The sequence below is a fragment of the Symphalangus syndactylus genome, chromosome X (assembly GCF_028878055.3).
Source record: "Symphalangus syndactylus isolate Jambi chromosome X, NHGRI_mSymSyn1-v2.1_pri, whole genome shotgun sequence".
Lineage (NCBI taxonomy): Eukaryota > Metazoa > Chordata > Mammalia > Primates > Hylobatidae > Symphalangus > Symphalangus syndactylus.
Window position 1 is genome coordinate 110,734,855 of NC_072447.2, and position 15,729 is coordinate 110,750,583.

Genomic DNA, 15,729 nt, shown 5'->3' on the forward strand with positions numbered 1-15,729 from the left:
AACTGTTTAAGATTTGAAATAATGAACAAAGTCTTAGGTCAGGTAGCATCCTAGCCATTTTCAAATGAGTACTGAAAATATTTTTTTTTGGAGCTAGAGTAATGACGCTTTTACATTTAAAAGTAGTGTATTATGGAATTTCCAAATTTTGTTTTTGTGACTCCTTCATTGTATGAATAGTGTGTTTAAAAGAAAAGGCATCCATTCAAACACTAAATAAAGTTACACTAAGTAATCCGTTAATATATATTAGGCAAAGTGTTGCTACTTTACAACTGATAGTTATGTTTTTTTCCTGTACTAGCCATATTTTCCATAAGACATGTGTTGACCCATGGCTGTTAGAACACAGGACTTGCCCCATGTGCAAATGTGACATACTCAAAGCTTTGGGAATTGAGGTAAACATTAATATGTTATTTATATGAAGAATATATGCCTGGGCTTTGGGGAAAATAACAAAACAACATCCTTATTTTTTCGCTATGTAATATGCCATACTTATAGTTTATACCTAAAACCAGACATATTTATATCATATAGACAATGAGGTGCCATCTTGGGCCATCTCCATTTTCCTTCTTCCTCCCTCTTTCCAAATAGACTCATTATTTGGTCAGAATTTGAAATGATAACCATATAAACCACCAACTTGGCATCCCTCTTTCTATTTTTGTAATCTTTTACTATTGCATAGTGACCAAACTTGTAGTTAAATAAGCAGACATAATTTGAGAAAGCATAATAAATATTAAATTATAATTTTATATTTGGTAAATGAAAAAAAGGCCTATTTTCAAGATACAGCATAAAATCAAGCTCAAATCTTGACTTGGGAAGATACATAGATGACAATGATTCTCAAGTTCCATAGAGGACAGCATGATTTTTTTTTTTTTAGGGCCTAACTTGTACCCAGCATCATTTTATGAAGTGCTGGTATCACCCAAATGAACATACCAGATGAGAGTGCACTCTGCCTATAGCATCTTTCACCCCATTGGTGGATCCAGTTACTCTCTTTTGACTGGGGCTAACAAGAGACTTGTGATAATCAAAAGGGATCATAGGTTTAAAAGGTTAAGAAATATTGCTCCAATAAGTCACCTATAAAGAAACTTTGAAGTGATATGTCGAGGAAAAGCATGTACACTGAGAGGCTTTTAATTTGTTAAAATGTTCTTTAAAGGTGGATGTTGAAGATGGATCAGTGTCTTTACAAGTCCCTGTATCCAATGAAATATCTAATAGTGCCTCCTCCCATGAAGAGGATAATCGCAGCGAAACCGCATCATCTGGATATGCTTCAGTACAGGGAGCAGATGAACCGCCTCTGGAGGAACACGTGCAGTCAACAAGTAAGCGTCATACTAAAGGTTAATGAGTGCCCTGCGATTCATTGTAGATCATATGCCTGTATAGTACTCTTGCTTTTTAGCGTTTGTTCCATTCAGCCATTATCATGATCCAGGTTTTTTCTACTTAAAATAATGCTATGAAGGATGCACCCCTACCTTAATATACATATATTCAAATGTATTTGAAATAGATAAAATGCATCAGAGTGGAGATTATTTACAAAAGAAAGATTTATTGGAAAGCTTCTCTCTGATGCATTTAAATCTTGGCTTATTAACTACTTACAGAGGGTAAGGAGAAACTTTAGAAGCCATTGTTTATTGCAGATAAAGCAGAAATTAAAATAAAGGAGTTCTGAAATGATAAAACAGAATTCAATTTACAAAAGGTTGATTTATACCCATCTTCTCCGGAACCCATGTTTTGCAAATAGAAAACTGTTTAAGAATGGTATGTGCTGCCACCTGTTGACTATTTACTATGAAATGAACAAACTGTTAGAAACTAAAATTGAATATATCATTTTCAAAATTCATGTGAATTTGTATTGCAACTTAGTAATTTTATGCCAAATGAGAAATTTTAGGGAGTTCTGTTTTTCCCTATAAAGATAAAACCCCTATAAAAATTATTTTCCCTTTCTTTAACCTCAATCTTTTCCATGTTTTTATTGGTTTGAAAGTCTTCTCTCAATCCTCATTTTGAGATAATTTAATTCTAGTATAAAAGTAAAACAAAAACTGATTGTCAAGATGACTTATGAAACTTTCAGCTTCCTATGATATAAACCTTTGTCCTCTATAGGCTTAACAGTGCCATAGATACCACTTCTGAAGATATCACAATGAATATAACCACACAAAGGCGAACTTTGTATTTCTTGCATCTAATCTTCAGACATTCCCTTGAATATAAACTAGTTATAAGTATCTTAATAATCTGTGGATTATTCTACCTGTAATAGAGAATCATTGTCTGATTGCCCTGGATGATCTTGTACTCTCATAATTGTGTGGTAATAGAATTCAGTAAAGATAAAAGAGAGTGTATGAGATAATTTATTTCTAGTCTTTTAAAAAACAACATTCCAATCTACTCTTTTTGTGTTCTGTTCCTCTGTGGGTAGGGGTGGGGTGGGGGAAAAAGGTAAGCACAACAGATTTTGCAGAGATTTGAACAGCAAATGAAATAATGATCCATGTTTCTCCTCCTGTATTCTTACTTTGGATGATAGTAATACTCACCCAAGCGCCCCAAACCAGAAACTAGGGACATCCCAAATTCTTCCCACTTCCCCTTCTGTGTTCTCAACTCTGTCGCCTAATTTCCAACCTTAACTCCACAGTCATAGTTTGAGCCACTATCTTCTCTTTGCCTATGCCTTCCATTCTTCCTTACCCAAGAAATTAGGGGAGCCCAGTATAACTCCTGTTTCTCCTTTAAAACTAACACCTCTTTGAGAAGCCTCTCTTGACTAGATGTGATGGCCCTACTGTTGGCTTCCATAGAACTTCGATCATGGCACTTACTACACTGAATTGTATTAAAACTTTTAAAGTTCCTTTGGGTAAGAACAGTGTCTTATATTCACTGTTGTCTATCCAGCACCCAGCACATAGTAGATACTCAAATTTGTGTTGAATGAATTACCACTTAAACCAGATTTAATTTTGTTTGGGATTACATATTACTAGTTTAAGAATCTTGCATATTAGCCATTGATTCTTATGGTGATAGTTGATTTGCATAACTTTGTAAATACACATAGTTCATGTTGTGTGTCACATCATTGGGCTAAGTTCTATTAGAGCACTGGTTTTCAAACTTAAGTATTCATTGAGTCACTTGGAGGGCTTATTAAAACAGAGAGGTCACCACCAGAATTTCTGACTCGGTGAGTCTTGGGTGATGCCTAGGAATTTTCATTTCTAACAGGTTCACAGGTGATACTGATGCTACTAGTCCAGGGACCACATTTTGAGAACCGCTGAATAAGAGCCCTACTGCCAATCCTGGCTGTACGTAAAAATCACCTGGAGAGATTTTAAACTTTGCTGATGTTTGGGCTGTACCTCAGAGCAACTGTGATTTAACATGAGGTGCAGGGCCCGGGCACAAGTATTTTTTATTTTAATTTGAAATGATTTCAGACTGACAAAAACGTTTCAAAAATAATACAAAGAATGCCCATATACTGTTCACCCAGCTTCTCCAGATGTTAACATATAACCATATACAATTATCAAAACCAGGAAATTTGCTGATAAAATGTTATTATCAAAACTATAAACTTGACTCAAATTTCACCAACTGGCCCACTAATGTCCTTTTTCTGTCCCAGGATCCCACATTGCATTTAATTGTCACGCATCCTTAGTCTGCAGTCTGTGACACTTCTTCAGTCTTTGTCTTTCATGACCTTGACACTTCTGAAGATTGCTGGTCAGTTATTTTCTAGAGTGTCCCTCAATTTGGGCTAGTCTGCTGTTTCTGAGTGATTAAATTTATTGTCCATTTTTGTCAAAAATACTACAGAAGTGATGTTGTGCCCCTTTCAGTGCCCCCATATCATACCAGGAAGCACGTGATGTTGGTGTCTTATTACTGATGATTCAAACTTTGCCCACTTGGTTGAGGTGGTGTCTGCCAGGTTTCTCCCTTTAAAGTTACTATTTTTCCCTTTATAATTATTAAATATAGAGAGATACTTGGAGACTACACAAATGTCCTGGTACTCATCATACTTCTACCCACTACGTTTAGCAATCACGGATGCTTCTTGCTTGCAGTAATTATTGCTGAAGTATTTACCAAATGGTGATTTTCTGTTTGCATCATTCTTTGTACATTTATTGATTAAACTTCTAATATAAGGAAGAGCTCTTCCTTCTCCTCCATTTATTTATTTATTATACTATAGGATCCTAGATGTTTCTTTCATTCTATAGTATCATTCTCATCCTTTATCATGTATCATTCTCATCATTCTCATCGTTTATCCCTTGCTCATATCATCCTAGATTTGGTATCATTGTATCATTCTCATTGTTTATCCCTTGCCCATATCATCCTAGATTTGGTCATTGGGAACTTGTTCGAGTTGGTTTCTGTGTTCTTTCAACTTTCTTACTTTCTGGTAACACAAAGTGTTCTAGGTCTGGGATTAGCCAACTTTTTCTGTAAGGGGCCACATAGTAAGTATGTTAGGCTTTGAAGGCCTTAAGTCTCCATTTTCATACTCTTATTTTTTTTGTTTTTGTTGGTTTGTTTTACAACCTTTTACAACCATGATAAGCACTTTTAGCTATGGTTTGTAGGCTGGAGTTTGCTGGCCCCTAGGCTAAAATCTAGGTTAACCTTGTACTTTCCCTCTCCTAGCCCTAGAATCAGCCACTTCTTCAGGAGGCCTTTTACTGGAGAATGGTATTTCAAAACCAGGATCTGAGCAACAGGCATGTTCATTGCTACCAGGATGTCATTGCTATTAGCCCTTTTAGTGAACAAGACTAGAAAATATATGTATTTACTCTCACAAATATACACATACATATATGTTATTTCTCTAGCTGTCATTTTATCTATCTATCTGAAAAACAATGACTCTACTAATACATCTGATTCCAATCCAACACCACAGGGTTCATTCTAGCCTCCTCCTTTATTTATTTGTAACTCCTTTCTCCAACAGTGAAAGGAGAAAGACTCTTTTTATCCACAGTATTTTTACCTATTTGTTCAATTATAGAATATACATAAAATAGTTTCAGCATTGCTAACACATACGCCTGTGTAAAACAATGTCAGTAACTAGTGTACAGTTCTTTTTGTTTTTAACCTTACAGGTTAGAGTCAAAATACTGTTTTCCAAAGTTATTTAAGTTTAGTTGTTTTCTTCCCCATTCTCTTCACATGGTTATGTATTTCATTTATAATACAATTAAGTTCATTTATTACTGTTTGTATTCAATTTTGGGCATCCTTCCAACTTCCTGGTTGATTTTTTAAATCTATCTATCTATATTTATGTGTATGAAGAAGCATTGGTAATTTTTTAAGTGCCCAGGTGATTGAAATGTATAGCCAGATTTAACAGCTTGTTATATTTAAGGTAAGGAAGAAGTAGAAGACATAATTTTTTCTCTTAAGGAGGCTATAATCTAGGTAGAAATAAGCACATGTACGTGAATCAAAAAAGGAGCAATTATAAATCAATATAATAATGCCATATGTGCTTTATGTAAGATATAGCATAAATCATATAATTATTAAAGGTACAGGGAATGAATATGATAATCAGTGTATGTTGAAATTAAATAAGAAAGACTTCCTGGAAGTAAATGATGAATTTTGTCTTAAAAGAAGAGAGGAGCAAAATCATCCTAAAATTGCTATTTCTTTTTAAAGATGAAAATCTACAGCTGGTAAACCATGAAGCAAATTCTGTGGCAGTGGATGTTATTCCTCATGTTGACAACCCAACCTTTGAAGAAGACGAAACTCCTGATCAAGAGACTGCTGTTCGAGAAATTAAATCTTAAAATCTGTGTCAATAGAAAACTTGAACCATTAGTAATAACAGAACTGCCAATCAGGGCCTAGTTTCTATTAATAAACTGGATAAATTTAATAAAATAAGAGTGATACTGAAAGTGCTCAGATGGCTAATACTATGCTATAGTTAAATGGCTTAAAATATTTAACCTGTTAACTTTTTTCCACAAACTCATTATAATATTTTTCATAGGCAAGTTTCCTCTCAGTAGTGATAGCAACATTTTTAGACATTCAAAACTGTCTTCAAGAAGTCACGTTTTTCATTTATAACAATTTTCTTATAAAAACATGTTGCTTTTAAAATGTGGAGTAGCTGTAATCACTTTATTTTATGATATATCTTAATGAAAAATACTACTACTTTAGCTTGGGCTATATGTGTCAGGGTTTTTCTCCAGGTGCTTATATTGATCTGGAATTGTAATGTTAAAAGCAATGCAAACTTAGACTAGTACTTCTTGAAATGTCTATTTAAGCTGCTTTAAGTTAATAGAAAAGATTAAAGCAAAATATTCATTTTAACTTTTTCTTGTTTTTAAAATTAGGCTAAATGTACTTCATGTGAGTGTCAACCATAGTTTATCAGAGATTATGGACTTAATTGATTGGTATATTAGTGACATCAACTTGACACAAGATTAGACAAAAAATTCCTTACAAAAATACTGTGTAACTATTTCTCAAACTTGTGGGATTTTTCAAAAGCTCAGTATATGAATCATCATACTGTTTGAAAATGGTAATGACAGAGTAAGTAACACTAATATTGGTCATTGATCTTCGTGCATGAATTAGTCTACAGAAAAAAAAGTTCTGTAAAATTAGTCTGTTGAAAATGTTTTCCAAACAATGTTACTTTGAAAATTGAGTTTATGTTTGACCTAAATGGGCTGAAATTACATTAGATAAACTAAAATTCTGTCCATGTAACTATAAATTTTGTGAATGCATTTTCCTGGTGTTTGAAAAAGAAGGGGGGGAGAATTCCAGGTGCCTTAATATAAAGTTTGAAGCTTCATCCACCAAAGTTAAATAGAGCTATTTAAAAATGCACTTTATTTGTACTCTGTGTGGCTTATCTTTTGTTTTAGAATTTTGTTCAACTTATAGCAGAATTTAGGCAAAAATAAAACAGACATGTATTTTTGTTTGCTGAATGGATGAAACCATTGCATTCTTGTACGCTGATTTGAAATGCTGTAAATATGTCCCAATTTGTATTGATTATCTTTAAATATAAAATGTAAATAAAATATTCCAATAAAAGTTTGTGTCTGGTGTTAGTTTAACTATCTGTATTAGGATGTTTCTTGTGTCACTATAAAGGAATACCTGAGACTGGGTAATATATAAAGAAAACAGGATTAATTGGCTCATGGTTTTATAAGCTGTATAGTAAGCATGGGGCCAACATCTGCTTCACTTCCAGTAAGGGCCTCAGGAAGTTTACAATCATGATGGAAGGCTAAGTGGAAACACATCACATGGCAAGAGCAGGAGGAAGAGAGAGAGAAGCAAGAGGTCCCAGACTCTAAAACAAGCAGATCTTGCATGAACTGAGTGAGAACTCACTTATCACCAAGGGGATGATGCTAAATCATTCATGAGGGATCCACCCTCATGATCCAATCACCCCCACCAGGCCTCACCCCCAACATTGAGAATCACATTTCAACATGAGATTTGGAAGGGACAAATATCCAAACCTTATCACTGTCCATACACTAATTTTTCTCATATAATATGTCTGGATTTGGGAGATAAGAAAATGGTTGGATATAAATGGTCATTTATATATTTGATCAATAAACACTAAAACATTAGTATGATATATTTACATATTACATAGAGAGGAATGGATGCCATTGTAGTATCATTCAACTTACCATGAATTATTGTTAAATGTCAGCAAGGTAAAAGGGGTTTGACCAGTAATAATATAACATTAAAATAGACCTTGATGCCAGTCCATCTTCATGCTATACATGACATAGGAACTTTCATTACTTTAAAGCTTTTCTTCAGCCTTCTCTTTGTCAGTGTGATTGTCAGGATGCTGTTAATAAGTTAAGTGCATCTCTCTTTTGCCAAGCATGTTAAGAATACACAGATGCTTGGAACGCCTCAGCACTGTGATTATCAAACCAGGTACATGTGTCTTATGTGACGATATGCTGGGGATGGGGGTGGATGTGTGATGCCTATATTCTTGCCCTATATTCTTAGATAGTTAACCTTTTTTCAAGTTTTGTGGGACTTCTTTGGGGACATTTTTAAGTGTTTTTTAATTTTTAATGGCTGTACTGAAGTATAATTTACCCATTGTAAATATATCATTGGAATATGTTTAGCAAATGTGTAAATATGTACAACTATTACCACAATCCAGTTTTAAAACACTCCGTCACCCCAAAACATTCCCTCATGCCCATTAACAGTCAGTTCCCCCTCCCATTCCCAGCCCCACACCATCACCAATCTGCTTTCTGTTTCTATAGATTTGTCTATTGTGGACATTTCATATTAATGGAATCATATATTATAGGCCTTTTGTGACTGGCTTCTTCCCCTTAGCATAATGTTTTCAAGGTTCCTCCATGTTGTAGCATATAACAGTATTTCATTCATTTTCCTTGCTGAGCAATATTCTATTGTATGGATATACCACGTGTGGCTATCCATTCAACAGTTAATGAACCTTTGGACTATTCTAACTTTTTGGCCATTATGGATAATTCTGCTATGCACATTCACATATAAGTATTTGTGTAGATATATGTTTTAGATTCTTTTGGTTATAAACCAAGGAGAGAAATTCCGTAACACTTGTGAATTTTCTTCCTGCTATTATCGTTTGACGTTCTTTAGCTTGAGCATCAGACTATGCTACACTCTCACATCGTAGTAAAAATATAAGCTGGTGTTTTTTAACAGTGGCAGTAATATTTGTATGTCTATGGAGTCTCCAACTTAAGAAGGGTTTTCACAGTTTATTTGTAAGTTTAGTGGAATCCAGCTTGTGTTATCTTATAAATAAGAATATACATGATTCCCAAGTCAATCAGTAAAAATATATTTAGAGATACAATTGGAATGCTAGGAAGATTCCTTCCCCCATCTACATCTAGTTTCTGTTCACTTATGAAACATTTTATTTAAGTTCTATAATGTCTGGAAAAATGTTATCACCTTAGGCTGTAACAAATTTTGAGTTATTTACCTTGTTCATTGCTTTTGTTTGGAGTTATTTTTTTATTTTTAAACATTGGACAACATAAAATTTAAACAAATATACTACATGAGACTTAAATTCATTATTATGATGGGCACTTTGACTTCCAGAGATAAATGTTCATTATCCTCTACCATCAGAGCTAATGTGAAATGTTTGAGAAACACTATCCACTAGTTCTCAACCTTTTTCTACATGAACAGTCTCATGAATGTGGGACACTAATAGGCATACCTAGACATTGATGGTTAAGAGAATAGTATAGATAAATAGGATTTAGCATGGAAGGTTAGTGGCAATTTCCCCTTCTAGTTATAATACCAACTGATATCCCACATCTAAACCACGACCTTAGAAAACTAAATGGTCATGTACTATTATAAACATTTTTTTAGCGGGGGGACAGCGTCTCACTCTGTCACCCAGGCTGGAGTGCAGTGGCACAATCTCGGCTCACTGCAACCTCTGCCTCCCAGGCTCAAGTAATCCTTCCACCTCAGCCTAGCGAATAGCTGGGACTACAAGCACACACCACCATGTCAGGCTGATTTTTGTACTTTTTGTAGAGACAGGCATGTTCCCTTGGCATGTTCCCCAGATTGGTCTCAAACTCCTGAGCTCAAGCAATCCACCCACTTTTCAGCCTCCCAAAATGCTGGGATTACAGGCGTGAGCCACCACACCCGGCCCCTGTTATAAACCTTTTTAAAAAGCAGTTCAGTGATCTAAAATTCATTAATAGCCTATTTTTTAAGAAGATATCTATGTGGGTCTTAATGGAAACATGAGTACCCCAATTTGTTGTAGAGTTTGATTTTCAAATATCTAATTTGCTTTAACTCAGTGCAACTAAAACGTTAATGTGCCTACAAGTTACTTGGGGATCTTGTTAAAATGCACATTCCAGTTCATTAGATGTAGAAGGAAGTGTGAGATTCGGAATTTCTAGCGAGCTCCAGGGTGATGCAAATGTTGATGGTCTGGGGTCCACACTTTCAGTAGCAAAGATTTAAATGGCTCTCCTCTGGCAGTAGTCCACCTGTTTTGAATCTTACTGCTTCTAAACTAGCTGCAGACTGCAAAAAAGTATAACCTAAGCTAGTGACATTCCTTTCAAAAAAGCTAGTAATATCCTGAGTGACAGCCTCAGTCTTTCCATAGCACAGGGTTTGGAATTGCTATTTGGGGTTTCCAAATACCTTTTCTTATAGGTGTTTGAGGCTCTTAGAAGGCTGAGTCAGCTGGAAGACTGACCTTCAGAAAAATGAGGTATTATTTATCTCTACATGGTGTATTATTGGGTCTGTTAATATTTGGCTTGGATAAGTCAGAAAACAAGAATGGAAGCAGACAGATGAGTTGGGAAGCTGTATTATCATATGGAAGGAAAGTGTTGTGAGGCTAATCTAAAGCCATAATAGGCAGATGGGGTGGACTTTTGAAAAAGAAGTAGAGGAGTGTGTGTGTGTGTGTGTGTGTGTGTGTGTGTGTGTGTGTGTCACAGAGAGAGAGAGAGAGAGAGAGACTGATCAACCAATGGACTGACAGACCAAGTTCTTACCTTCAGTGTCTTGTAAACAGTGGCCTTTGAACTAGGAAAGCTAGTAGGAGAAACATCAACCAGGGGGAATATTGGAAAAATAAGTTTGGCTTTGAACATATTGTATTTGAGGTAACTATGGACCATATGCATAAGCAGTATAGTGTCATGATTTGTAATCAGACAAATCTGGGTTCAAATTCCAGCTTTGCTGTTTATTTAGCTATATGATCTTAAGCAAGTTACTTCTCTGAGCCTCCTTTCCTTCATTCGTAAAGTAAGCATGTAAAAATGTGCAAGCTTATTAATGAAAATTAAATTACATAATACATATACAGTACCAGTACAGCACCAGTACAGTACCAGCAATGCAGACAGTGTGCAATCCCAGTCCTTCCCCAAGCAATTTATACTGACATTGAATAGAGTGGCACGCTCTATTTTTTTAAGGTGCTTCTAGGAAAATACTTTTATTTGCAAAGGTGCGAAATAAGTTATGATCAAGCCAAAAATTTAGATCACATAAGTAATTTAATTAGAAAAAATATTTACATAATCGGTGAAATGTTTATTTACTAAAGCAGGAGCTCTCTAAATGCCCTGCTGTAAGCCAAAAGTGGCCCTGATCCTGTAACAGGGAGCATGTGGGTATACCTGGATGAAATTGCAGAGTAAACAGGTAGAAAAGCCATCCAGTTCTGGATAGCCTTTGCCACACTGTAACCTTTAAGGGTATTGGAAAATAATGTGGTTTGATGGGGAAGGAATTAAAAAGGGGAAGGAAAGGTAAAAAGAAAGGAAGATATCTCTCAACGTTTGCTACATTTACTGATCTTTCTGCAGGAAGAGAAGAAGAAATTACCTCCCTTAGTACACATTCAAATTGCGATGGCTTTTCCCAAAGATACATTGCAGTCTGGACTCTGAAAGGATTATCTCTTTCCAAACTGTCCAGCTAGCTGCCTTGGGACTACTTACTGCCATTTAGTAGAAGAGAATCCCAGATTGCCCCTTTTCTCATTCACAAGAAAAATCCCTGCTTGGAGCACACGCCTGCCTCACTCGAGATGGCTCACATCTTGGAAGGTTACCCCAGAGACGCTCCTCTAGGGCAGAGTTCCTTGGCTTGGCATCTGCGTGTGCCCCACCCCATTTTTTTTTTAATCCACATGGCTTTGAGGCACTATTCTCAAAACAGCTTGCCAAGAGCCCTTTGCTCATACATGGCCTCCCAACTCCTTCCTCCCTCTAAACTTGTTTTCACTTTTAATGCACTCTTTAATTCCGGTGGACTTAGTTATTGTAATAAATAAAAACGTCTCTCAAATATTTCCTCACAGCGATATGCAAATTACTGACCTCATTCACCTTAGTGTTCAAACCGCTGCGCATCATTGCCAAGATACAAAGAGGTAAAGTCTGCTCCCAAAGGGTTTTTTTCTTAAGAGTTTAAGAAAGAAAAAAAATGCACATAAATTGTTTAGATTCCAAAATAGGAAGCTGGACAAGAGATTTTCTGTGGTTCATTACAGTAGTTTAATAAACAGATAGGGGCGACAGTGAAGGAAAGGAGGGGTGCACGGAGTGAAGAAAATGCATGGCTTCTGGAAATTTTATATTCTTCCTATATAACCAAAAAGAGCTTAATCTAGGCGTGAATTTTGGATTTAGAGAAGGAATCGTATCACTGACTGTGTGACCTTGGATAAGTCGCCTCACCCGACAGCGCTTTCCTTTATTAATGTGCAAAGCGGGGACGAATGTCCACTTCGCAAGACTGCTGTGGATTACGTGAGATCGCCTGAGTTTATAGTGAGAGCTCATTAAATGTTAGTTGTTGCTACTGCTGCTTCCTGGAATGAACCGATATTCCAAAATTCCAGAAACTTTGTTTTCTACAGTTTAATGCCTTCGGCTGTAAAACGATAAAAAGAAGCAACACCTTTACACCTGGGACTCACTTATTTGAACCAAAAAAAAAAAATGCTTTAAACTTCAGATAGGCAAAACACACTTAGCTGATGGCTGAGACCCGCTTTGAAACCACCCCCACCCATTTTCACCCCAGTGTATTGTGGGAAGCGTAGTCCCACGTTCCAGTCGCGTGAGCGCAGAAAAGCGCGTAGGAAACTACAACTCCCAAGAGGTAAAGAAGCGGGACTATTTCCCAGTCCGGCGGTAGCGCTGTGGGAGGGAATTGGCAATCTCTCTGCCTACGTGGGAGAGACGGGAGGGTTGGGGGAAGTGTGGAAAACCTGAACCTGAGCTGCTGTCGCCTGAGGAAGATTTGGTGGGAGGAGAAGCAGAGGGGAAGAGACGGGTTGAGGGTGAGGTGAGGAGGGCATCCAGGTCACTGCTCCCGGGGGGCACAAAGTTCGCGATGTGGCTGAAGCCTGAGGAAGTGCTTCTGAAAAATGCGCTGAAGCTGTGGCTGATGGAAAGGTCCAACGACTACTTCGTGCTGCAGCGGCGTCGGGGCTACGGGGAGGAAGGCGGAGGGGGGCTCACAGGTAAGCTGTGGCCACCCTACCTGCCTCTGGGCTGTGTTCGCTGTTACTTAAAAGGTGGTGAGGACAACAGTTACTCGTCGCTACCAGTTTCCCAATCCTAAATCGTGGGCGGAGGGACTCGGGTTCTTCTCCCGACACCACCTTTCCGCCACCACCTCCAAGTCCTGAGAATGTCTCACTGGACCACGAGTTGCTCTTTGGTTGGGACAGGTGAAGGGAGGAGCGCGGTTATTTCTGAGGCCAAGGAAGAAACGGGTACCTACCTTGTCGCTTCCCATGGGGGGAGGGAGGCTGATGATGAGTGTTAGACCTAGACAGGTCGCATTTAGGCTGGTGACAGGGGCCAGTTCGCAGTTGTGAACTTAACTTTTTTCACAGAACCCATACCGATCATCAGCACCCTGGGGAGATTAAGTGTATGGGGGATGGGATGGAGTGGGTACGCGGGGATGGTGAGGAGAAAGGGAGGCGCCCCAATCACATCCTGAGAAATAGACTTCAAAAGAAATATTAGGGAGGAGGGAGAACTGAAGTCAGGAGAGGTGGAGGGGTAGGTTCAGAATTGCTGATCTCTCCCAATTTAGCATCTTTTACTTTGTCTCCAAGTTTTCAATCTTTGGGATCCCCTCTCAAAGGCTATTAACAACGTCGTAATAAATTAATCTCTTGAGTGACTGGTGCTGCCCCTTCATTCAAAGCTGTGATTGTAAGCCAGACGGTAAGAGTTTAACTCTTCCTGTCTAACCCACCCTGACTCCAATTCTTAAAAACTGTTTTTTGGCCAAATGTTTAGTTTCCAGAGAACGTTATTTTGAGACCACTCATCTTGGGTAGGGACATTTAAAGTTTTGGACGTTGGAAAAACAAGAGCTCTTTTTCTAATCAATCTCTAATTTGGTATTGTGACCTTGAAGTGGTAGACCAGGCAGCGTGATGTAATGGAAAGTGGGAAGAGTCCCGAAAACCTGCATTTTAGTCCCATCCTACTCTTACTTGTTGGATGACATTCCTCAAATTCTTTCATTTACTCAACCTTAAGCACCTACTGTGTGCCACAAGGTTCACAAGATTCAGTTTCTTGGCTTTGTAGTGCTTATAATCTGGATAAGAAGGGTGGGAAGGGCTAAGGGAAAAAGAAGACCAACTGGTAAACTAGGCAAGTTATAATTCATGGAGGAGATGACCTTGCTTTTTCTCTCTTGGAAAATGGTGCCTACCTCACAGAGTTGAGAGCATAAAACGAAAGATAATAGCACCAAATCAATGTATGTCGTTAAGATGGTGATAAACATATGCTGTTATTTCGTTTCCAAGCCACTCCCAGGGTGCAAAGAATTCTGAGGTTCTACAGGACATTTTTTAAAAATTTTGCTAGACCTATTAATCTTATCCAGCTTCTAAAAAGGCCCTCTTGAAAATATGGCAACAAAAATTGCCCTGTTAAATGTGACATTTTGTCATTTTCTAATTTTTAAAAATTACAAATGCTATTTTGCAGAAGAGTCTTTCCATTTAATAGATGCAGATATTTTCCAGATCAACATTTTAGAATCGATGTTCATAATTACCCAGTGACATAAATTATCCACTTGAGTCCATTGAGAATAGTTCAGGATATATTTAAAATAGATTTCTGGCCAGGCACGATGGTTTATGCCTGTAATTCCAGCACTTTGGGAGGCCGAGGCAGGTGGATTGCTTGAGACCAGGAGTTCAAGACCAGCCTGGACAACATGGCGAAACCCCATCTCTACAAAAAATACTAAAATTAGCCAGCCATGTGGCCCCAGCTACTTGAGAGGCTGAAATGGGAGGATGGCTTGAGCCTGGGAGGTCAAGGCTACAGTGAGCCATAATAGGGCCACTGCACTCCAGCCTGGGCAACAGAGGGAGACTCTGTCTCAAAAAGAAAAAAAAATTAAAATAGATTTTATAGCCCTGTGTTACAGCCTCAGGAATAGTCTCATAATTTATTTTGGTTCCTCATACTAAAACTGTGTTCCTTTAAGTAGGTAAATCAAATTCTTGAAAATATAATCACTGTAATGTAGTATTACATGGTTTTTTAACTTGTTGCAAATTTCCTTTTTTTTTTTTTTTTTGAGACAGGGTCTCTCACTCTGTCGCCCAGGCTGGAGGGCAGTGATAGTGATGTGATTATAGCTCACAGCAGCCTGGAACTCCTGGGCTCAAGTGATCTTCCCACCTCAGCCTCTGGAGTAGCTAGGACTTCAGGTACAAGCCACTAAGCCTGGCTAATTTCTTTTTTTTTTTTTTTTAAGAGACAGGCTGTGTTGCCCAGGCATGGTCTTGAAATCCTGGCCTTAGGATCCTCCCACCTTGGTCTCCCAAAGGACTGGGATTGGGATTAAAGGAATGAGCCACCTCACCCAGCCTGACATGCTTTCTTCTTAAAGCATGGACCAACTGCACTAGTTTACCTCTATCCTGCCCACTCCACTTACTAGTCCCCATAGTCTAGAATAAGAGAAATTTGTCTGAAGAAATAAACTAAGATTTCTACTGCATATATA

The 15,729-nt window shown here is 37.7% G+C and overlaps 2 protein-coding genes across 4 annotated transcripts in view; both read left to right on the plus strand.

The window, feature by feature from the left end:
- RNF128 (ring finger protein 128) overlaps positions 1-7,202 on the plus strand; it is a 100,687-nt gene extending 93,485 nt beyond the window's left edge. For both annotated transcript variants that reach the window (XM_055268705.1, XM_055268703.2), the window contains exons 5-7: positions 305-401; positions 1,190-1,358; positions 5,764-7,202. In XM_055268705.1, the coding sequence (XP_055124680.1) occupies positions 305-401; positions 1,190-1,358; positions 5,764-5,897 (400 nt within the window). In that variant the 3' untranslated portion in view covers positions 5,898-7,202. The remainder of the gene's footprint in view (positions 1-304; positions 402-1,189; positions 1,359-5,763) is intronic.
- Positions 7,203-12,847: 5,645 nt separating this feature from the next.
- Positions 12,848-15,729, plus strand: part of TBC1D8B (TBC1 domain family member 8B) — a 74,701-nt gene continuing 71,819 nt past the window's right edge. Inside the window, exon 1 of one of the 2 annotated variants that reach the window (XM_055268600.2) lies at positions 12,848-13,195. In XM_055268600.2, the coding sequence (XP_055124575.1) occupies positions 13,066-13,195 (130 nt within the window). In that variant the 5' untranslated portion in view covers positions 12,848-13,065. The remainder of the gene's footprint in view (positions 13,196-15,729) is intronic. The other variant, XM_063635237.1, reaches the window with a different exon arrangement.